Source organism: Dreissena polymorpha, chromosome 7 (assembly GCF_020536995.1).
Source record: "Dreissena polymorpha isolate Duluth1 chromosome 7, UMN_Dpol_1.0, whole genome shotgun sequence".
Classification (NCBI taxonomy): Eukaryota; Metazoa; Mollusca; class Bivalvia; order Myida; family Dreissenidae; genus Dreissena; species Dreissena polymorpha.
Window position 1 is genome coordinate 66,705,944 of NC_068361.1, and position 24,933 is coordinate 66,730,876.

General features: G+C 36.1%; 1 protein-coding gene across 1 annotated transcript; it reads right to left on the bottom strand.

Moving 5' to 3' along the window:
* Positions 1–460: 460 nt before the first annotated feature.
* LOC127839786 (uncharacterized) lies at positions 461–24,179 on the bottom strand. The gene is made up of 19 exons (XM_052368173.1): positions 24,030–24,179; positions 23,031–23,169; positions 22,133–22,286; positions 20,861–20,953; positions 17,596–17,650; positions 17,305–17,357; positions 16,613–16,696; positions 15,721–15,805; positions 14,583–14,637; positions 13,552–13,692; positions 10,761–10,916; positions 9,523–9,676; positions 5,011–5,103; positions 4,458–4,512; positions 3,850–3,902; positions 3,293–3,376; positions 2,131–2,215; positions 1,495–1,549; positions 461–746 (listed from the first exon to the last, which is right to left on the bottom strand). The coding sequence occupies exons 1-19, from the start codon at positions 24,086–24,088 to the stop codon at positions 603–605; spliced, it is 1,797 nt and encodes a 598-aa protein (XP_052224133.1). The 5' UTR covers positions 24,089–24,179; the 3' UTR covers positions 461–602.
* Positions 24,180–24,933: the final 754 nt, after the last annotated feature.

The window sequence follows — 24,933 nt, forward strand, 5'->3', positions numbered from 1 at the left end:
CTATTATATTAACCATATTTAAGCCAAACTTAACAGCACCTTACGCTGAAATATTCAAATACTCTTCAAAAAATAGTCTTCTGCTATACTCACAGATCTACAGACGCGCTGTCAGACTGAATCTTGGTTTACATAAATTTGATGTCAATAAATACATACATTGCACACTACTTTGAAGTTCTTGACAGCGTGTAACTTGTTTTATGTTGAACATTTTACGAGTATGCGAACACAGATAGGTTGAGTTGAGACGGCAGCATGACTGACAAGCTGCAGTATTTTTACACAAAAATGGCAAAGGAAACAAATAATAATAAGTGTGTTCGGCAAGAAAACTGCAAAGGAGACAACAGTTTAATATTAATTTTAAATATTACAGTTTCCTTTTTTAAGTGTAATTTATAATGTTTTTCTCTTACAAAATGAAACGGTACAAACCAGTCGAGCACTGATAACACAGTTTCTTAATACATTTAAATGTAAAACGACATAAACATGTACACATAAAAACTGAGGGACTCTAAATAAATTGTTTTAATTCAAGAAATTCCCTGAAGTTTTCCGGATGAAGCTTTGCGAATACCGGCCCATCTCGTACCGTCTCAGTCGAGGTACGGTAGGATGTAGTTCTTGTACACCGTTATGTTGCTGTGCCAGTGGATGTGCATCACCCCCGGGACCACGTGCGTCACCAGCCCGCCCCTCGAGTCCAGCGTCTTCAGACCGAACGAGTCCTTCTGGTACCACTGGAAAAGATTAAAACGGTCGAGGTAGCGTAATGGACAAGATGTGGGAAGTAAGGTGTTCGACCTCCACTGTGGGCGCGTTTTTTAGACACCAAGTATTGATTCTTACGCGGAAACGGACTCGAGAGCGTATCAATAAAACTACGGCATTTATTTCAATCGAGCTAAAATTAATAGGTTTAAACAAAACTAAAATACGCATATATGCACATTTACATGGAACAACATTTATCTCAATATTTCGCTTCTTTATGCTAGTACTAGTATTTTGATAGTCAACAATAGAAAGTCGCTAAAGAACATTATAAACATTAATCAAATGATTAGCAATAAACAGTGAATATGCCATACTACGCGTGTTTGCTGTTTTCAACAAGGCGATACAACAGCTTAATTTGAACAACGTGGCGTTTTCCGTCAGCGTTGCCGTAATGATGGAATATAATTGAGCCAGGACGTTTGAACAGGGGGTTTAATGCATGTGTGTAAAGTGTCGTCCCAGATTAGCATGTGCAGTCCTCACGGACCAATCAGGGACGATACTTTTCCACTGAACTGCATTTTGTGCTAAGAAGAGACATTCTTTAAACAAAGTTCACGATTGCACGTGTCGTTAGCAAGCTTAAGACGACGCAAAGTTCACGGTTTCACGTGTCGTTAGATATCCTTAGACGAAGCAAAGTTGACGATTGCACGTGTCGTTAGCTTTCCTTAGACGTAGCAAGCTAAACAAAGTTCCTGTACTTACAGGTTGATCTTTCATTTCCACCATGTTGAGGTTGCTATCGTAGAATCCAAAGTGACTGAAAGGATGTTACAAAGCAATAAAACATTCTCTGAAAAAATAGAGAAAACGAACCCAAACATTCTCCATACTGCCTACTAACTTCTGAATTCTGAGGTTACACCAATCGAATTTCCCATATGGTCGTACTTTTCTTACGCTTCCAACATGGATTATTCTAATGTGGTAAGTATCGATAGATGCTTCTTAATACTTCAAAGCAATACATTATGTAACTGTTGATAAGGACAGCTTTCGGAGTATGTCAAACATCAACGAAATTTATTATGTAACTGTTTATGAGGATAGCGCTGGGATTATGTCAAATATGCTTCTTTTTGAGTCGGTTTCATGCTTGTGCATTACGTATCGTCACAGATTAGCCTGCGCAGCCCGCACAGGCTAAACAGGAACGACACTTTCCGCTATTATAGTAATTTTCGTTTGAATGATAACTTTTCTCGACGAACATGAAGTCTACGCGAAAAGTGTCGTCCCTGATTACCCTGTGCGGAATTCACAGGCTAGTATCGGACGACACTTTACGCACATGCATTCAATCCCCTTTTCACAGAGCGAGGTTCCTTTAAATGTCTTTACCTTGATTGCCAGGGAGTGATGACGCCATCGTCTGGCCCCCCTATCATAACCAGTCTCTTAAGTCTCGTGAAGTTAGTCTTGAACTCTGAAACCATTTAGTTAATAATTTATTGCATGTGAAACTGCTTGTATAGCTTGCATCCTCTCTGTTTAGAGTTGCATTTATACAATAACCAATTTTTACCACGTTGTACTTCCGATGAAGCAATTCTGTGATATTCTTCAATATTTGTCAACCACCGTTTTCATTTGTTTATATTATGTTGTTTTTTTCTTCAGTTACGATTTGTATTACGATATCGATATGAGATTCAAGAACGTGATTATAATATCTTCTTTGACGAAAGTAGTTCGTTCGGAAAGAAATGTCAAACCAACATTAGAAGAAAGCACATTTCAGGCAAAGATATAATTATATATCGGCGATTATTTTGATCCTGTAGTGATGAATGCTAAATGATTGATCTTCAATTGTGACCTTGACCTTGAGTCGGCGTAACTGACCTATGCCGTCCAAACATCACCTCGATGAACTTAATACTTTAACCAGGTTACACGAAAACATTTCAAAGATGTTTTGGGCTGACACGACTAAGGACGTGTAAACTTTTTACCTCAACGTATGATATTGACGATGAGTTCGCGTAAATAACCCATGCATCCTGTTAATCGTCTCAATGACGTAAACATTTTAGCAAAGCTTCATGTAAACCCTCAAAAGGTATACGAAAAACTCCGCGTGCACAACTACGAAGGCTCGAACTTTTGACCTTGATGTATGACATTGACCGCGGCCAAGTTTGACTGACTCTTGCCTTCTGAAAACGTATCACTTCACATAACATTTTAGCCAAGTTTCCTGAAAATCCGGCAAAAGGTTTAGGCGAAATAGAACGGAACAATAATGTAGGATCAAACATTTGACCTTGCAATACAAACTAAAGCTCGAGTCGGCAGTCTGAATGTTGAAGGGTAAATGATCTATGGAGCTGACACAAAAGTGTTCCGTACGGATGGACGGCCGAAGAGCATTCCTAGAATCCCAACCCCTCTTATTCGGCGGGGGATTCACATTATACATATTTCTTCTGGTGTCTTTCTTCGAATGATGTTTATATTAAGCTTAAATTACAATTTGGCAACATAACAAGCATGCCCTTACTTTGGCTATTAGGGTTTACCGACTGGTTGTTGACGACAGCCAGATACTGGGACCACTGGAGGTAGAGGTCTTGCTGACGGGGGTCTGTTGTGGAAAACACATGCACTGCTGTAGTTCAAGTCTAATAAAACATGGTTTGTTTTCTCGGAACAAAGTAATAATATAGATACTTTTTAGATGTCATTCAATCTAGTCACGAATGAACAACTGGAACAGATTAGTCAAGAAATAGTAAAAAACACTAGTTCGCATTGTTCTTTGAATACAGTCGATACATTACTGAAAATGTTGCCAAGTCTAGTTACAATATGTCCGAAACGATGGCTAGATATTTGAAAAGCTATTTCGAATGCACAGCTGCGTATTGGGTATTCACAATGCTGAAAACACCCATTCATACGTATTTAAATACAAGTGAATATGAATCATGTGGATAAATACCCGGATGGATATAATACCTCGTATATTGCCTAAGTGGATTGTAACAGGAAATTTGTTTCTTACGTAAACAGCTTTTATTATTACGTTATCAGCTGATCAATTATTGACTTGGTTACCATTCCAGTAATTTCCAACGGAGATCTTCTGTCCAGTTTCAGTATACAGCGCCCTGAAAGTGCAAAGGACCCGTGATCAAATTATTACGAAGTCGTTGTGAGAATGTGTATATTATGTCCGCCTATCAAACTCAGTCCCCATTCTGTAAGCGGTCTAAAGATTTCTCATGAAGACACCTCGCACTGGTTCTAATCAGAGACACAGAGAATATTCTTATTGAGCGTTTCGATTCAGTTTAGTTAAAACATGGTATATTTAAAAAACAAACATATATGATGCGTACGAGTATACATTAATGAACATTATAACAATGACGAGCAGTATAGAAGACGAAGTATTGACGATCAGAATGATAGCGGTTAATTCCAACGTTAAACCATAAATTTATTTAGAAACATTTAATCAGAGCATACATCCAAATTCGAACAAAATATGCACATATTTACATATTATTTATACGTTAATCTATCATTTTATTTATAGCCAGTCATATGCATTTATTGTCAAAACTATCAAGCATGATTCTTATATAATGTGTTTTTAACTGAAAACAATATAGCCAGAAGTTCCTGTAAAATGTGCATATAGAAAGGACTCACGGACTTACTTGTACAGATTGTCGCGCAAATACGTCGGGAAAAAGTTCTTGAGAAAGTTTGTATCTGCAAAATATATTGTACAGCTCAATGCTTGAAGAGCATTTTGTGTGATATAGCCTGTAAATTACAAAAAATGCATTCCATATGCTGAGAGACGTTTGGCCACTAGTAGTTGAAGTTAATACAGTCATGGAAATTTATATTACTAAATCTGTGAGACAGCAAGAAAAAACTTGAACTTGGCAAATATGGACAAGTTAGTTTATTTTCATATGTAGTAACGCTCGAGCATGCCTAAAACACACTTAAAAAATATTTTCGTCTATTTGATAAAATGTAGAATGGGAAAAATATGTAATGTATAAAACATATTGTGATTGATTTTAAATTTTGAATAACAGCTTATTGCGAACATTTTCACATTTTTGTACTTTGACCGAGTTAATCATGTGTAACTGTAAAAAATATTTACTTTGTGTAGGCGATACTTATGAATTTAAATTATGAGGTGAATGTTGGAGAGTTATTAGTTGCATTATTATTGTTCAGATAAAGACATACCTCCAAACTGTCCGGCTTGTGGACAACTCAGTGAGATAAAGGTGTTAACGTTATGAGCCACTTGCTCTATAACACCTCTGCATACCAGTCCACCTGTGATGAAATAAAGCGATCCTACGTATACGGAGCTTTATCTAACCAGTGAAATAAAGCAAACTTGCGCGTGATGAGCTTTATCTACCCAGTGAAATGAAGCGAACCTGCGTGTATGAGCTTTATCTACCCAGTGAAATAAAGCCAACCTGCGTGTGAGGAGCTTTATCTACCCAGTGAAATAAAGCAAACCTGCGCGTGATGAGCTTTATCTACCCAGTGAAATAAAGCCAACTTGCGTGTGAGGAGCTTTATCTACCCAGTGAAATAAAGCTAACCTTCGTGTGATGAGTTTTATCTACCCAGGTAAATAAAGCCTAACCAGTGAAATAGAGCATTCCTGCGTGTGGAAAGCTTTATCTAACTAGTGAAATAGAGCGAACCTGCGTATGAGGAGCTTTATATTACCAGTAAAATAGAGCATACGTGCATGTAAGTATGTTTAACTAACTAGTAGTATGGAGCTAACCTGCGTGTAATAAGCTTTATCTAACCAGTGAAATGAAGCGAACCTTCGTGCGAGGGCATTTACCTAGCCATTAAAATAGAGCTAACCTGCGTGTGCGGGCATTAACCTAACCAGCGAAATAAAGCGAACATGCGTCTGAGCAGCTTCATTTAACCAGTGAAATAAAGTGAACTTGCGTGTGAGCAGCTTCATTTAACCAGTGAAATAAAGTGCACTTGCGTGTGAGCAGCTTCATTTAACCAGTGAAATAAAGTGAACTTGCGTGTGAGCAGCTTCATTTAACCAGTGAAATAAAGTGAACTTGCGTGTGAGCAGCTTCATTTAACCAGTGAAATAAATTACACTTGCGTGTGAGCAGCTTCATTTAACCAATGAAATAAAGTGAACTTGCGTGGGAGCAGCTTCATTTAACCAATGAAATAAAGTGAACTTGCGTGGGAGCAGCTTCATTTAACCAGTGAAATAAAGTGAACTTGCGTGGGAGCAGCTTCATTTAACCAATGAAATAAAGCGAACTTGCGTGTGAGTAGCTTCATTTAACCAATGAAATAAAGTGAACTTGCGTGGGAGCAGCTTCATTTAACCAGTGAAATAAACTGAACTTGCGTGTGAGTAGCTTCATTTAACCAGTGAAATAAAGTAAACTTGCGTGTGAGCAGCTTCATTTAACAATCGGAATAAAGCAAACCTGCGTTTGATACTCGATTGGTCATTGTCGGCACATGTACTACAATAACAAGTAATCCGGAGTATGGTCGGGTGCCTTTAAGCGTACCTGTACCCGGGGTGAAATGTAATATATTAAAGAGTACCCGTGTTTTTTTCAAGAAGTACTTGAGACGATATCGACCGTGTAAGGAGCTTTATAAATCAGTTTAGAGTGTGCTGAAGATGTGTTCCTCGAACTGTCGTCAAATGCCATTGTTTATATTGTTATCATCACATAAGATATACATAAAAGCAAACCGCCGACACGTACATGTGCACACATTGATAGCTTTAAGTAACACATGAGTCGGTGTCATTGAAGAATGAGATCAATGTAAAGAAGGGTAGTGCTTGATGCTAATAATGTTTTGTAACCATTAATCTAATTTGATTTTTTGAACTTTTCTACCGTGGTAAATGCATCTAATCATTGTGTGGTCTTATGGCCGTGAAATTCTCTCTTATTAATGGCAGATACAAGGGTATGGTACACCTTCATTAACTGTTATTTATTATCGTTTACTTCGCGTATAATTGGACCAAGTGTAAGGTTAAACAGCCTATAGACTGACTTGAACCCACAGAGCTTTTAAATCGGCCTTTGACTCAAGTTTTATTCCTGCTCGCTTAAAGTGCCTTTCCATTGGCCCAGCTCAAGCGTTCGTTCACCCTGTCCTTATTCGTGTTTGTCTTTGATGCGAATGCTATGGGGTGAGGCGAGGATTGAAAATCTGCGAGAATGAAACAAGCCCATGATACTTATATATTATGTTTTTCGAGGATTGAAAATCTGCGAGAAGGAAACAAGCCCATGATACTAATATATTGTTTTTCAGTCGGAGTTTATCAATGTACCGATTTGATAAATATAGGACTAGACCACCTCCGCAACGGAAGATACCATAGTTCATGCATTCATGTACTGTCCGAAGAAAGACAGTGAGCAGGAAGAATATTTGACGTGTCAATTTCAATGGATTTCATGTGTTTATGCAAATTTAATTTGCCGAAAATTCTTCCCTGATTAAATCACTGATGTCTATACTAGACATAGTTAAAGGGACTAACTCACAGTTTGGCAAAATCGCAAATAATGTTGTAACATAGATTCAACAAGAAATATCTTTAAAAAAGATATACGGCGTTGATTGTGGTTGGAGTTGGTGGAAGGTAAAGAGTTCAATGAATGAGATCAAAGATAGCGAATGTCTTTTTCTGTGCAGCTCTTAGCTGCATGACACGCAGTACGGGATGTTACGCGGAGTTTTCGCGGCTTATTTTACATTATTACATATTGCCGGTCATAAACCTATAGATACAAAACAGAAAACCAAAAGAAAAATGGAAGTGAAATTAAAACATATGAGTCAACCGGCCACACGCGAAGTATCCGCACATATTTTACATATTTATACGCGCGTTCTTCGAACAAACCTGTTTTAGTGATTTGTCGGGCATTGCTATTTGATTCGATTATAAACATTATCGAGAATCATCGCGCTCATGCTTAATACATTAGTCAATATGGTGGAATAATTCTTGTTAAAGTAATCAACAATAATATTTATCATGGTATTTTTGAATACTCATTAAGAATCTATTATTGACATACCATAATTATATCGCTGAATATCTTTATTTAACATATTTCTCGTCTAAAGAAAATTCCAGTTCACCTAGTTCACGCGATAGCGTCTATATTATATAACGATTATTTTACTGGTCGCGAACTGACCCTGATACCTTGCGGGTTGGAATGCAATGCATTAAAGTGAGGCCACGCTTCCACTGCTGGAACGACGGCTTGTTTAAAACTTTATACTTGTACATGTTAAATGTTCATTTTAGAAAACAATTTAAAATGGTTTGACCAAAACGAATATCAGGAAAGGAAAAACGATACTTTTATGAACTTAAATATACTAGTACACAGACAGGAATATGGAAGTAATTACTAAATATGAGAATAGCCGTTAAGTACAAACGCTCTGGCGCGGGCAATCCTCTGAAAATGAAAGGTGCACATACAAACTGTATTGATGTAAAGAGTTGAGTGTAAAACTGTTCTATCTTTCAAGCCTTTTCATTAGAGGATAAAATTGTTTCATGCTGAACACGCAGTAAAACAGTGTAACAAAGACGCGGTCATGCTTCCAATGTTCTGGTTGTATGCTCAAATCAGCCAATGGAATAAATGAAGTGTATTAATTCGTGTCTAGCCTCGGGAAATGTTATTTCAATTTTATTGGACACTTACAAAGGTCAGGTAAGGTCAAAAGTGACGTTAAACAGCTATGCCGAAAAAAGATTGTACTCATTATATTAACCCATTTATGCCTAGCGTCTAGAAAAAAGGCCTTGGCAAACAGCGTAGACCCAGATGAGACGCCGCATGATGCGGCGTCTCATCAGGGTCTGCGCTGTTTGTTTAAAGGAATTTCTGTTAGAAATATTATAAATATAGAAATAAATATACTAGACATCCCTAATTTTGGAAATAAATTGAGCGAATTTAGAAGGATGGGAGAGTCCACTAGGCATAAATGGGTTAAAACAAGCAAACTTACTGTCCTTGATTGCACAAAATCATCAGTCAAAATTGGATACATATATATAATATGTACAAATGACAAAAACTTATATTGCCTTGATAGATTTTACAATGCAATCTAGCTTCAAATGCCTAAGCGATGTAGTGGTAGCGCTTTCTTGTATAGAGGTTTCGGTTCGAACTTGGGGACAGGCAAGTTGAAATAATTGTTTTTCTTGTTATCGCTTTCATTTTAAAATATTAGGTATTGCAGTTATGATTGTAAATTGTTTCAATTCCAACATTTAAATGATACGGATAACTGTGAACAAGTCTATTTAAATAGTTTAAAACTTGTTAGTTCATGTGACCGTACACTATCATAATCCCTTTGTCCACATGCGTGCTGTTAGACAGGTTTTGGCCTTTTATAATTAACTACCTGTATTTGAATAAAACTTAATTTATAAATGGTTATAAATTGCCCGATTGAAGCGGGTTAAGCACTTGATATTCAGAAAATTAGTATCCACACATGATACTCAAAACACGAAAACTGCGACGCATAGGTATGAACATGATGTGGGGTATTTTTGATTCACATTAAATGCAAAAATATATGTACCGATTGTTTGTTACTGTCTTATTATGATTTGAATAAATATGTTCATCTGTACGGTATTTTGTTTAATTTGATTGTTAAATGGCTTACCCTGAGAGAAACATATCAAGTTGACGCCTTCGGGGTGTTTGGTCATGAAGTCTTGCATTATCGAGGACACTTCGTTCACTTGCGCCGTCATGTTTACAATGCTCTCCTGCCTGTTGAAGGCATCTATTGTCAAACCAATCGTGCCTGGGTGATCCTAAAGTTAAACAGTGGCGCGAGATCATAATTGGTGGAGAATGTTTTACTGTATTATTTAAAATTAATTTTAAGTGAGATAAATTGATGGTTTCAATCCTGGCGCCACCGTTTTAAGATGCATCACTAATCACAAAATGAGGAGGCACCAGAGATTACGGGCCGTGAGTCTGCTCAAACGCTTGTCTACAAATTGTGTCATACTCATAGTCAAGAGTATGGATTGAAAAATATGGCAGTCTTATGTATGATAATGATATTTTCACTGAGATGGGAAAATATTTACAAACGCATGACCCATAATACGAAATGACAGCAGATATTACTTCAGCCAGGTACGCTGACCTACTTAATCACAACGTGTGCAACTCTTAACTATGTCACAGGTATATTTTTTATAATTACTATTATATTTAAAAGATATTCTACCAAATCCAACAATGTCTTTTTTTATGCATTCAAATGATTATTTTGTATTTAAACTGGTTATGTATGCTCCATTAATGACTCCAATGGTTGAAGCAATGAATAATCAGTTTTACTTTACTGATATGTCCATATAAACCACCGGAAAGCATAAAATAAAACTTTCAATTTCGGGGGTCGCCTAATCAACATATACAGCAATATGTTCAGACCGACAAACTCTAACAAATTTAGGAATCATGGATTATTTAAAAATAAACATTGTACCTAAACTGATTTATTAGTGGAAAAGGACTTGTCAAATGAAATCTAGCTTGTTTAATTAAGGAAAGATTTATAAATTCAACTGCGGTACAAAAAGCTTTATAAATGACATTCAAAATGACCTGTTTAACTTTTCACTAAAAGCTTAAGATTAACGATATTCGCCACACCAGTATACAAAAGCCGGGATTAATAATCAAATTAACTTTGAGGACAGTGTTAACATTTTAAAATATTAAACTTCAATCATATATTTTACCAGAAATTAATATGCGTGTTGTTATTGTTGAATGTCTAATATTACCAATTTTAACCTTTGAGGAATTTAAGTCACTCTGTGCTTTAATCTCGATGGCGTATATTTACTAAAATGTAAATGGGAATGTTTCGATTACCTTCGCAATCCAGTCGAGCAGCTGATTTCCTTCGTCACTGTCCGCTAGAATGCCGTGCATGAAAATAACTGGTTTGTAACCCGAGCACGTGTGCACGCGACACACAACCAATACGAATATCGTGCACGAAATCTGAAGCCAGCTCATGCTGAACCAAGATCACCACACACAAATTCTGATCACTAACTGAATCACCTAAATTGTAAATAGATAAACCATTGTATTTGAACGTGCTCAATTGTGTCCGATTCTGTTTCTTTACTGCTCTTGATTAAGATTTATATAATCAAATTTCAAATAGAGACGTTAACACGGAAGTGTAAGACAAACGTGCGAAGAACTACGGTCATTATCTTATGAGGCATCTGAAATTGTACACCATTTGTTTACCCCCAAATACCCGTACACGTTCGGATAAAATGTGGTTACTATATTTACATGTACAATTCACTGATTAACAAGGGTGTCTAATCAAGATAACCAATATACTGAGACTAGTGTGTGTTCTGATATATGTACACGAATAATTAAACTGACCTTAAAGTGACCCTATCACAGAGTCTAATCACTTTAAAAACTCTGCATTGTATACATCACTATAAAAATAACGAACAACGCTTTAATCAGTGGAAGTTTCGATAATAATCGATATCAATTTTACCGTGTATTGAAACGTTTTTTTTAATGCGACTATAGTAAACAATATATGTGTATTATTTATTAAAATGCAGTTCAGAAATACCGGGTACATTTCATCAGGCTTTACACATTCATATAAGCGACACGCTGGCCCCGTGACAGATCGAGAAGCATGTCCCAATAAACCTCCTTCTGGGATAACTGGGATCAAAGCATGTGCGTCAAGTGTCATCCCAGAATAGCCTGTGCCGTCTGCAAATGGACTATTTAAATCGTAACTAAAATATATAATTTGAATTGACGCTCAATCTTGTGGCGACGTCATTATTCCTTTTAGCAGTAGTAAAGAATGGGTACTCAGTCAAGTGATTGCCAACCTTCAAACGTTATCGGGCGTTTAACACAGGTTCGAAGATCGTGACATTTCGTTAATCATAATAATGTGTTCTTTGTTTAATAAAACGCTGAAGCTCATAATATACTCTAAAAATACCTTGTAAATATATCATATACGCTGTAAAATGGAAAACAAACAACATTATTTTTGGGGCGAGACTGTTAATTAGCCGTTCATCTGCGATGTTAGTATCATAATTACATTTAAAATTGAAAAAAAGACCATTATTTTAATAGAAGGTTAGTGTAACTGTAAACAATAAAGAAAACATATGACCATGCAAGAGGGGGTTTGGGCGTGCTAATACAGAAGTTGACTGCAGTTACGGACAAACAAATGGCGTTTGGATGAGGACGGATATTTTCTTTCAATAGCTTATTCCGACGCGTACGATCCTGAAACAAACAAAGCGATTGAAACGCCAACATTGTTTTAGCCCAATGGGCGAAGTCATTTTATAAAGATATAAAATTATAGTATTTATTTTGAATTACTCCTTTACAGTCATTCTAACGAAAAGTAGTAAAAATTGGTGGTGAAATATAGTTTTTATTTTTGTTCTTTGTATGAAAATTTCTATACATTTAAAGAAATGCACGCATTTCCGCTCGTTCATCGTGGCCGTGGATTTCCGTGTTTGGTGGCTCAAAAGCAAGTTATTAAAGGGAATGACTTATTCTCATTAAAACTGAATCTGTAGGCTCGTTCATTGGTTATTCGCTGCAAGGATCTGACGACATCGCATAGGTCACGTTGAGTTGACCTTTCAGTAATATCTAACGTGTCCGTTTTTCAACCAATCCACTATTTAGTAATTTAAAGGCGTTTGGCCTTTATCCTTACCAAGTGAACATAATATTGTACCAAAGACTTTTGACGGCGATAATTTGATTGGCCATTGGAACGTTATCTGGAAGTTACCTCATGTGCGATGGCATAACATCCAGTCGTCCGAGGAGTATAGAATTGTCAGAATGATTATGATATTAGTGAGACTGGCGATATCGTGTGACCATTTTTATGTGTATGATTTCCCTCACACGGGTCAGATGTCAGGAACGACAAAGTGTTCATTACTAAACTTTCCTTTTAACTGCAATTTAAAATTTTACACGAAGCAACCAACACGAAAATAATATCAGTTATCAGTAAAAATTGTATCAATTAAAATTTCAGTGTATCGAATGTCGGTGAAGCACGTGCAGACATTAAACAATTGTATTCACAAACATTTAACACATGATTAACATTTCTTTAGAAACAATGTTGTTTTTGTATTTCTGTCCAACCGAGGATTTGAACGTTGTCATATGCCTTTTGAATGTTTCTCGTAAATAGACCCAAATGAATAAATCCTTAAGATGTATTGGATAAATTAAGATTAAATATTTGCTACAAATCTTTTCGTGATGACTAGAAAACCATTTTTAAATCAAAACAATCACTTTACGTTGCGTGCAGTTCGACGCATGTGTGAATATATGTGTGCCTGTCTATTGTCTATTCAATTAATATAACAATGTTTCTATATACTTTTTAATTACCGGCGCACTCATTGTTAAGAGGGCCAAAATCTTATGTTCGATACGCAATCGGTATATCTAAGGTATTATGTTATATATGCATATAATTAAGTTTATTAGTGTTGCCGAGAATTTTATATATTCGATACAAATGTTTCATATCCATCAAAAAGGTAAACGTTGAAATATAAATATGAGACCTTTAATGCTCAAATATACACATTCATATTCAGTTCAGATACGGCAAGATGTGATCCATGAACACCGTGTGATTTCTGATCCAGTAGTTATGTTGCACTCCAGGAATTACCTTCGTGACCAGACCACCTCGGCTGTCAAGGGTCCGTAACCCGAACCAGTCATTGGTATACCACTGAAAACAGAAACGTCCAACTACATACAACGCCAACGAAACATTAATGACAGCTTCACTTAACCCCACGTAAGATAACGCCAACGGTGAAAAAAACTCATACGCCAGCGCCACACAAAACCAACGGCACAAATCGGAATCACAACATAACGCAATATAACAAGACAAAACAAGACAAGCGTTTTATTCGAGATCAGTAAAGAGTACATAAACTAGAAAGTAATGTGATTGAATACCATAAACCAGTGGTCAATTTGTTTAGGTAATGTTTTTAACAGAAGAAATACAAATATTGATTCAAATACAGTGTATAACGTCATCGACACATAACCTCAACGCAATTTACCGCCAACGTCACATAACGCTTACGCCACATAACGTCTACGTTATATACGTCAACGCCACGTGTGAGGGATTGTTTGTGAAGCTTAAGCAATTTCTATGATCTTGTCCAAAACTAAGATGTAATGGTTTAACCTCAGGGAAACGGATTCGAACATGCCCAAATAAGAAAATGCTATGGATGCTATCAAGCTACAATCAATTGAGTCATGTTCTGAGAAAACTGGGCATTATGCATGTGCGTAAAATGTCATCCCATATTAGCCTGTGCAGTCCGCACAGGCTTATCAGGGACGACACTTTCCGCCTAAATTGGATTTTTGCTAAGAAGAGACTTCATTTAAACGAAAAATGTCATAAAAGCGGAAAGTGTCGTCCCTGATTAGCCTGTGCGGATTGCACAGGCTAATCTGGGACGACACTTTACGCACATGCATTATGCCCAGTTTTCTCAGAACACGACTCAATTCATTTGAAGCAAACAAAACGGTATGTTCAAACAAAGATTTACAAAAGTATGTTGACAAGCAGTGCATTGGTAAACGTACCGGCTGGTTCTTCATTTCCACAATGTTCAGATCTTTGTCGTAAAATCCGAAGTGACTGAAAAACAAGTAGAAATACAAGCACAGTCCAAGTAAAGCGTTGTTGTAATTTATGAAAGGAAACACTTACATAGAATACTAATTTTCTGCAAAAAAATTATATCGTTCTTCGCACATTGTGTTCGTAAAGTTGCAATATCAATACAATTTATGCGATCTAAATTGCATCAACGTAATAAAGTAGCATTATTTGTACAGTTACTACACGGATGCACACGGATATAATAATGCACTCAACGTATAAAATTAGCACCCAGTGCATTGCTTTTACTGTAAACCGTATAAAGCGCATCCTTCTTTTTTGTCACTATATTATTTTTTTTTTTTTTTTTTTTTTTTTTATTCAATATCATACATACAATGTAAACATGTATATGATCATACAACATAGTGATTGTACAAAGCAATAAAGTTCAGACATGTTATACAAGATATGCTATTGTCACTATATTATAGTGTGTTTATTGACATTGCAAATTTGACGTCTAAAAACGCGTGATACGTGTCACACCAAATGGATGATATTAATTTCTGAGATCCGGCGGCCTGCATCACGTCAGTCTTATTTTCACGCGTACAATGTGACAAAAGGGATCATAGTCTATACACCAGGGCCTTGTTGCTCACGACTTTAACCCATGTATGCCTAGCGTCAAGAAAAAAGGCCTTGGCAAACAGCGTAGACCCAGATGAGACGCCACATGATGCGGCGTCTCATCAGGGTCTGCGCTGTTTGCTTAAAGGAATTTCTGTAAGAAATATTCTAAATATAGAAATAAATATTCTAGACACCCCTCATTTTGGAAATAAGTTGATCCAATATAGAAGGATGGGAGAGTCCACTAGGCATAAATGGGTTAACGGCCAATTGAGCTTACCGCTGTTTATTTTGTGATTAAGTCCTCGACGTGTCTCATTTGTCAACCCTTTAATATATGTGAAAATTGTAGACACATGTGTTTGCTGAAATAATTAATTTTTGGGGTATGCAGTTAACAGACTGCTACCATAACTGGACGTAAAAGTTTTGAGCAGAAGGGGCCAAGATTGAAAATGTGATTTATTAATAAAATTGACGAACCTCGATTGCCAAGGGGTGATAACACCGTCATCTGGTCCACCCAGCATTACTAGGCGCTTCAAGAGCGTGAAGTTGTTCTTGAACTCTGTAACCGAACCAGACGCTTGCATCGACATCAGCTATCATAATGGCGATTTATCATTTGAGTAAGTTAAAGCATAGACATAAGAATATTTTGTGTTTTGCGTCTTTTAAATAATTGTGATACCAGGTCGGTAAATGGTAAACAGAGCCTCGTTTGCAGTTTACCGTATATAAACCAACGTGCAGTACATGACATCAAGTTGTTTTACGCACTCGCATCATAATTCATTGAGCTTTTGTGTACTGAAAATAGTGCATAGCTGCAGCGCTAAATTATAAACAAACACACATGCCAATAATACAAGACATAATGTGACGTCGACTATAAGGAATTGCCTTCTGGTATCGAGAACGACGGAAGTTGCGATATGATTGGATAATAAGATCCACGATGCGAGGGGTGAATGGGAGGCGGAAAACTACAACGGGCGAGGCATGGTCAGGGGTGATAACCCCAAAAAAGGGTTAGGGTAAGGGTAGTCGGTTAGGGTTGGGTTTAGGCTAACCCAAACCCTAACCCGACCCCTAACACTAACCCAAACCCTAACCCTAACCCTCTAACCCCTTCTTGCGCAATACCATACCATGCCTCGCCCGTTGTAGTTTTCCGCCTCCCGGTGTGAATAAGGAATAACGTATTTCGGTCACAACTATAACTTGCACTATTCGGCAATTCCCGACGTTCTGATTATTCGCCTGTCATTAGTGGCCGATGTGACCCGATTGGATCGTAGCTATTCGGCATATCCCGACATGCCTGTCGGAAGTTGCCGATGTGACCCGATTGGATTGTCGCGTTTGTACCTACTTTGGCTGTCGGGACTGAATGTCTCATTGTTGAGAACTGCCAGATACTTGGAATACTTTAGGTACAGGTCTTGGTGGTGGGGATCTGTTGGGTTCACAAGAGAAACACGAGAATGTTAAACATTACAATATAACCAATTTATGCAATAAAACTCCTCATGTAAACATTTAAATGACGTTAAAACATCATCTGATTTTGAAAGGAAAGATTAAGTATTTTGTTTAGGCGTATTTGTTTGACCAATTTTGACATTTTTCTTTACCCCAAAACTACTAAAATTTCCCGCCACAAGTCCCAAATTGATAAATTCTAATACTTATCGGCTTATACGATGAATGTTGCCTTTAAATAAGCCCTTTAAAATATTCTTTATTTACATTCATTCACTATTTTATTCAGTAAAAACATTACTTTTACTTTTTAATTTAATAATAAAATGCAGACTAACTAACTAACTAAATAAATAACTAACTAACTAAATAAATAAATAAATAACTAAATAAATACATGGTTTAACTGGACTCCATAAAAACCCGGGCGAACAATTTAAGGCAATTTTATTAAACTGCACGAGCAAGTATTTGTGCACTATGAAATGCCAACCTTACTTTTGTTAGTGCTGTTTAACTTTGTAGCACACTTCATTTTCATAAATAAATCAGCAATGCGCAATATTTAAACATCCATCATACCATTCCAGTAATTTGAAACCGAGATGTTCTGACCTTCTTCCGAGTATGCAATCCTGGAATATTCAAATAAAATGTAGCCATATCATAAAAAATGTTTACATATAAATATTAATACATATTATGCGTTTATATCTATAAAAAGACCAGTTATTATCTGTAAAAATCACCCGAACATCTTAAATACATGTATATATTTCGCAATTTTCGTTGAACATTTAGCAGTCAATGAATTAGACGTTTACAAACGGATTTATAGAATATGGACCAATAAATAAGAAGAGTTACAACTACCTGTACACTTGATCCCGCAGTAAATGTGGAAACAGATATTTTAAATACTGAGTATCTGAAAAAGACAACATGACATATATGGTCGTTTAATAAATCGTTATGTATTTCCATCAACCCTATCGACCGTTATTTTTCATGTCGACACTTAATTGTTTTGTAGTCCAGTTTGAGGGTTCAATCAATATCGCTGCATTCGATTATTTCACACAATTATCTTTTACATATTCTTCACTGAAATGCAATTTACATATTCAATTCACTGAAACACTATCAGTATGTCATAACACAACATTTTCATCAATTTGACAAACAAATTCTGATATAATATATATGTTCATGATATACAACCTGATATATGTTCAAAGTGATGAAAAATGTTGTTTTATGTCATATTAATAGTGTTTCAGTTGATTGGCTGAGCGCCCAACACCTCTGATCGGAACATGACCGACGACGCCAAATTGTTTGTGTTTTAATCCAAAATCAAAATCCACAAATGTACGTGTCTACGAAAATGCCATTTGATAAAAAAAAACATGAATTTTCATGGCGGCAAATGTAACTGATTTTACAGTATTTTTATAATATATGACATATTGAAGGCAACTGTCAACGGTTTAACACTTTAATCTATACATGGAATTACTAATAAAGCGTAAATGTTGAAAATATACAATATGCCATAAAACATGTTTTTATTTTTGATGGTTATATCTATATGTAGCGCTCTTGATCGGAAATTAACTCTGCGGTGTTTATTTGATAGTTTATGAACGTTTTGCATAAACATGCTGAATGGTCAACGTGAATCAAATTCGAATATTTTTTTATTGGCGTCGCCCTGGAGGGCGGCGACTAGTATGCAATGCATTTTTTTTCGCTTATGGGAGAAGTTATTTTACGGATCAATTTATATATTTTTGTTTTAAGAATATCTTGCATAGTGGTGATTTTTTGTGTAAATTAGTGTAAATAAGTACTGCATTTGTGCCTATTACATTTATTTCAACATTTATTGCCAAAAATGCAGAGCTAATTGTTTTAATTAATAACTTATCCACAACTGATCACAGGGGAAAGATCACAGGGACTGGGCAAATACGCGAAACTTTCTGGTTTTGTATAAAAACAAATGATGTTTTGTATAAAAACAAAACATAATCAAAATATATTTATTTGGTGGTTTTTCTAATTTGCATATTTAGTGGAGAATCAATGTAGTACGATATTTGACGACCTATCGCGCAAGCAAGTTTATTGGAAGGCGTAGTGGTACGAAAACATACAATTTATTAGTTTATTAATAGATATATAATAACGATCGCTATACACAACTTCACCAAATAACAGTACATAAGTGAATGTAAGCCGGAATAGCTCATTTGGGAGAGCGTTAGACTGAAGTTGTTTACGCAACTTCTAAAGGCCCCCGGTTCAATCCCGGGTTCCGGCACGAACGGAACAGTTCGGCGGCTGACAATTTTCTCAGTCAGGTTAATAAATATAATAAAGCTTAATATTATGTAGACATTTAAAAATCCATTTTACTACAATTGGACATTTTTATTTAAATTAATGGATGCAACGTGGTGACAACGTTAATTAAAATTTCTTACATCACTTAAATATCTTTTATAAATGAGGACCCAACCCAAACTCTTTATGAGCAATATCGGACCATAAGTACAGAATTATGTCTCTTTGAATTTAAAAATAAAAGTGAAAAACTGCTTGGTAAGTTGATTATGTAAAAAAATTTCATCAGATTCTTTCCAAACTTACAGTGTCTTCATATCAAGAGCATTTTTACCTCATTTAAAATGAGAAGCATCGGGACAATAAGCCCAGAAAGTTGTTCAATTAAATATGACAAAATAAACAAGTTCCACTTGTTTAAAAGATTTCATAACTTTCGTCTGAATCTTTCCAAACTTGTTACGTGTTTTTATATCAGTATTACTCGAACCCTATTGAAAAAGATGAATATCGGAGCAATAAATCTATTATGATCTTTTACTGAATTTCAAAGTATCAATGAGTACTCAACCCCTATCGTAAATGAGCAACGTAAGAATAAGTTCAGAATCATCTCCCCTTGAAGTTGAGAAAAATATTAAATTACGCTTACAAGATGAAGCAGATTTTTTAAAACCTACACAGTTCTGTTCCATTAATGAAAACTGCACACGGATACCAGTAAAAAAAGGAAGCCAATGTAAATAAAATGAACTATGAAATATTTGGGAGTTACAACACAAAATCATAGATAATGGTTATTTGGGGGTTATAACACAACATTATAAATAATGGTTATTTGGGGGTTATAACACACAATCATAGATAATGGTTATCCCAGCATCTTTTTCTATTTTGTTTAAAATAATCGGCCAATATATTAATATTTACAGTAGACAAAAAATCGTTCCATGTAACTTCATTGAGTGCCTTTTACAGTGAAATTCCAGACGCCCTTTGATGCTTTGCATCAATACTTATCTTGTAAATAGCATGAATGCAAGTTTGCATGAACGTATGCAGACAATTTATCAGTGTAACGGACTTAACCTGGGTTTATATCCTCACAAACTGTGTCGTGAACTTAGTGACATCGAGTTGGTAAGATACTATACATACTGATAACACTGTAAAAGCATATAACATATAAATTGGCAAAAACCAGCGACCGAAATATTACGAAAATAGTCAATAAAGCTTAAGTGAGGTACACAAAGGTATAACTATATACATGTTGTAAATTGCGGAAAACAAAACGCAATCAAATCACACAATTTTCATTAAATACCTAAGCGTGATTGAAAGAAGTCTAACATACGCCTTTTTTATTGTATTTTTTTCGGGGGGGGGGGGGGGGCGCATTCGCCATTCCCGCCCCTCTTAAGCCGTCAATGCATCCCTTTGTTTTAATAATTACGACATAACAACGATAATGTGATAACAATATCTATTACATGATCCGAATCATATAAGACTATACTATAGATAAAAGCTTCGCTCTGGTAAAACGGGGTTTAATGCATGTGCATAGCGTAAAGTGTGCAGACTGCAAAGGCAAGTCAGAAAAAATCACTTTCCGCGTAAACTGGAGTTTTGCTAAGCAGAGACTTCTTTTTAAACAAAACCCATAAAGGCGATAAGTGTCGTCCCTGATTAGCCTGTGTGTACTGCACAGGCTAATCTGGGATGACACTTTACGCATACACATCAGCCCTGTTTTCACAAAGCAAGGCTCATATTAACTTCTTACCTCCGAATTGTCCAGCCTGTGGAGAGCTGAGGGAAATGAACGTGTCCACGTTGTGTTGTATATGTTCCAATACACCACGGCAAATAAGGCCGCCTAAAATAATACTCAAGTAGTACCATAGCATATTGATAGCGACACGATTTGAGTTTATTCACTTTCGGAAAGTACATTGAATATTAGGAAGTGACCTGTCTCAACAAACACAAAAACTATATAAATATTTTATAGTGTCTATAGTAGGTAATAATCATTGGAAATATTGAATAATATAATATTATTTTAACATTAAAACCCGTCGTATGCCTTACGTGCCTATGTAAAAAAAAAGCACGTTTATTACGAAGACTTTTTTGTTTTCAGTGTGATAACGCATTCTATCGGCATCAGAAACGGAGACATTTCACATTTTCATAAATGCTTGTTTGAATAAAATATGCAAATTGTTTCTCTGTTTGGCGATGGTGAAAGAAAGGGATAATATTATGCGTGTTCAAATTGAAAGTAAATTGCATGCGAGTTCTATTTGGCTTTATGCTTCATATTTTATTAAAATTAGCAAGTCAAGCAAGTACGTGATATATAACTAAGTTAAAATATCTCACAATTTTCGTTATTTCACTTATCTGCATTATACTGGAGAAAAACTACAAATCCGAGGGTCGCGCTAGTGTAGGGTTTGGCCATGCTAAATCATTTTATTCACGTATGATAGTTGTCAGCTAATGAATGTGCAATAACTGAACAGCTTACCTAATACATGTTTTTAAATATCAGCCGTTATACGGCTGAAAAACGGCGAAAAATTCAACAGAAATTTTAAAAGCGAATTGAAAACGTGCTCGGCGCCCATATTCACCAACCCATTCTTTAGAATAAAGAATTGAAAATTAGAATCAAGAAAAATATGTTCAGCTTTTGAATAAATACAGGCTATCTATGGTGATAATGTCATCAACACAATAGCCCACACGAACAATGATGTGGATAATGTTGTTTAATGCAAAAAATGACTCAACATTTAAGAAGATTCGGATATTCCAATGTACAGAATAAAATTGGACTGAAGTCTAAGAATTAAGTCGCGCACAGGCTAATCAGGGACGACACTTTCCGCCTAAATTGGCTTTTTGCTAAGAAGAGACTTCATTTTAACGAAAAATGTCATAAAAGCGGAAAGTGTCGACCCTGATTAGCCTGTGCGGATTGCATGCATTATGCCCAGTTTTCTCATAACACGACTCAATTATTTGGTGAATACGAGCACTAGTGTACCTTGCGAGTAGCAGATCAGGTTGATGCCTCCCGGATGTGAGTTCATGTAAGCTTGAAGGATCTGGGCGATGTCTTGGATCTGCTGCATCAGATTTACGGCGCTGTCGGCGTTATTGTAAGCGTCTATACTCAGCGTCTCCGTGGAGCTGTGCTCCTGCAAACACCGCAAGTTTACTAGATCACTAATGTTCTCGTATGAATCAATTAAGATTAAGGTACAATAGAGTTTACGAGATTAACATTAAAATAATAATAAGTATCATTCTATGTTTCATTATTTTGGTAAGAAACGATGGAGCCGCTTTCTGTGAAACTGCACATTACGCACAGGCTAATCATGGACGACCCTTTGCGCTTTAGATTTTTTTTTAAATAATTATCATTATCTTTATTATGGGTATGAATGAATTGAGCCGCGTTCTGGTAAAACTAGGCTTCATGCAAGTGCGAAAAGTGTTGTCCAAGATTACCATTTGCAGTCCGCACAGGTTAACTTTCCTATTTTGGAACACTTCCTTCAAAGGGTGTCTCCTCTACACAAAATCTAGTAAAGGCGTAAAGTGTCATCCCTCATTAGTCTGTGCATACTGCACAGTCAAATCTGGGACGACACTTTGCGCACATGCATAATGATCAGTTTACTAGAGCGAGGCTCAATTATAACATTAATAGATCATAATTGTTCTTGTATGCATCAATTAAGATAAAGGTACAATCAGAGTAAAGTTTGCAGCCCTGCCCACTACACGACGGCCTCATGCGCCAGATCAATCAGGAAGACCTCGAGTGCATGGTGACCTTTTCACGCAGTGAAAACATGTCCATCTGATTGGTCGACAAGAAGAAGAAGATGATGAAGAAAAAATAAGTAATAGAAAAAGAAGAGGAAGGAACTTACCTCTTCGATCCATTTCAAAAACCCAGCAGATTCCTTGTAACTTCCAAATATGCCATGCATGTAAACAACTGGTTTATATCCGTTGCCCGTGTAAATCATGCATGCCGACAGTAACACGAATGTCAAGCGCGGAGCCATGCTGAAAGATGGTCTCATATATTGATTTTTGTTGTTCTTGTTTTTAACTACAAATACGCAGGTGAATCGGTAAGTGATTATTTTAATATAACATGCGGTGAAAAGCTATGTACATGAATGAGCTTTAATTGTATATAAGAAATGTGTCGCAAAGATAACAATGATAAACAAAGCGCAACTCTCCATTTATCAACAATGGATATCTCGTGCACATGTAGGTGAAAATGAAAGTGTAAAAACCGATCGAACGTGCGACCGAAATTTACGATTGTGTGAATAGTTTATATATAAGTGATATGTTACTTTCGGTCAATAACACGATGATGATGATGATGATGATGATGAGGAGGAGGAGGAGGAGGAGGAGGAGGAGGAGGAGGAGGAGCATAAAGACCGAGAAGATTATTCCCGACAACGCAGAGAAGGTAAAGCCCACACACATGTCAACAAACCAAGAAGTATGACACAGCGCGGACCGCATAGAAAACAGTGTAAAGGAAAGTTTACCTGTGAAAAGACATTTTCCGGTATTGTTAGGTAAAAAATACTCTATTATACTATATACATATATACAAGGGATACAACTGTCAAATTTCCTGCACAGCGTCATGGTCTGAACAATAGCAAAAAAATCGCTCCCAAAAGCAATAATTACACCAAAAAACCTGTATAACAACAGCTCAGACATTTATCTATCAGATAATATATGTTTAAAGCAGTAAAAGTGTTCATAGTTGTGTTTGAAACGAAAGTTTCATGAAAAACGGTAAAATTTTCGAAATGCGACACAGGTGTGCACACCCACTTTGACACATTTTGTTTCATAATTTAATAATTACAGAGAAGTTGAGCAAATTTTACCTTGTTTTATTATCCATAGACACTTTATTAATCAAAGTAGACACCTTCCATAATTGCATGTAACTGCATATATGTAAAACACCGTAAATATTAAATTTGTTTACATTTCTACTATTTTCAAGGATTTGTATGCAATTTGTCAGGTAATGTTACATGGAACGTGAATGGCTGGATTTATTACTGCAGTGAAATTTCAACCGATCAAATCGCATGTAAGAAATACATGTGAACTATCCAAAATGAAAGTAAAACATTGTCATTGTGAAATTGAAGCAGATTGATGTGAATTTCTTGCAAAATATGCTCACTAAATAGTAATTTTGTTCTATTTTATTATGAAAAAAACTATCCAAGGAATATGTACCAGCAAAAGAGCTTTATAACAAAGGAATACGAAAATTACTTCTAGAATTCTCAGTTTTCAGCTGTGCACACCTGTGTCCAAGTAAGGATTTTTGAGCATTTTGAATGAAACTTTCTCTCTTAGTTCAATGAAAAGCTTGTACTTTATTGCCAAGTGTTTTATTTTCTGAAAGATAAATGTCTTGGCTGTTGTAATACAGTTTAATTGGTGTATTTATTGCGTTTGGAAGCAAATTTTTCGCTATTGTTTACACCATGGTTGTGTGCAGGAATTTTCACAGTTGTATCCCTTGTATATATATGTAGTATAATAGAATATTTTTACTTAACGGTCCCTGTGGTAAATTCCTCTGTGCCAGGTTCGAGTAAAGCGCATATTTCTTCGAAGAAAAATCAGAGCATAAAGCTGGTTGCAAATAACGGTGTTATACAAATAAAACAACACGAAGTTAAATGGCTTACACGTCTCAAACGAACACTTACACAAACAGCAACACACCGTTGCACAGGTAAATGACAATCTCCATGCAGAGTTGTCGTT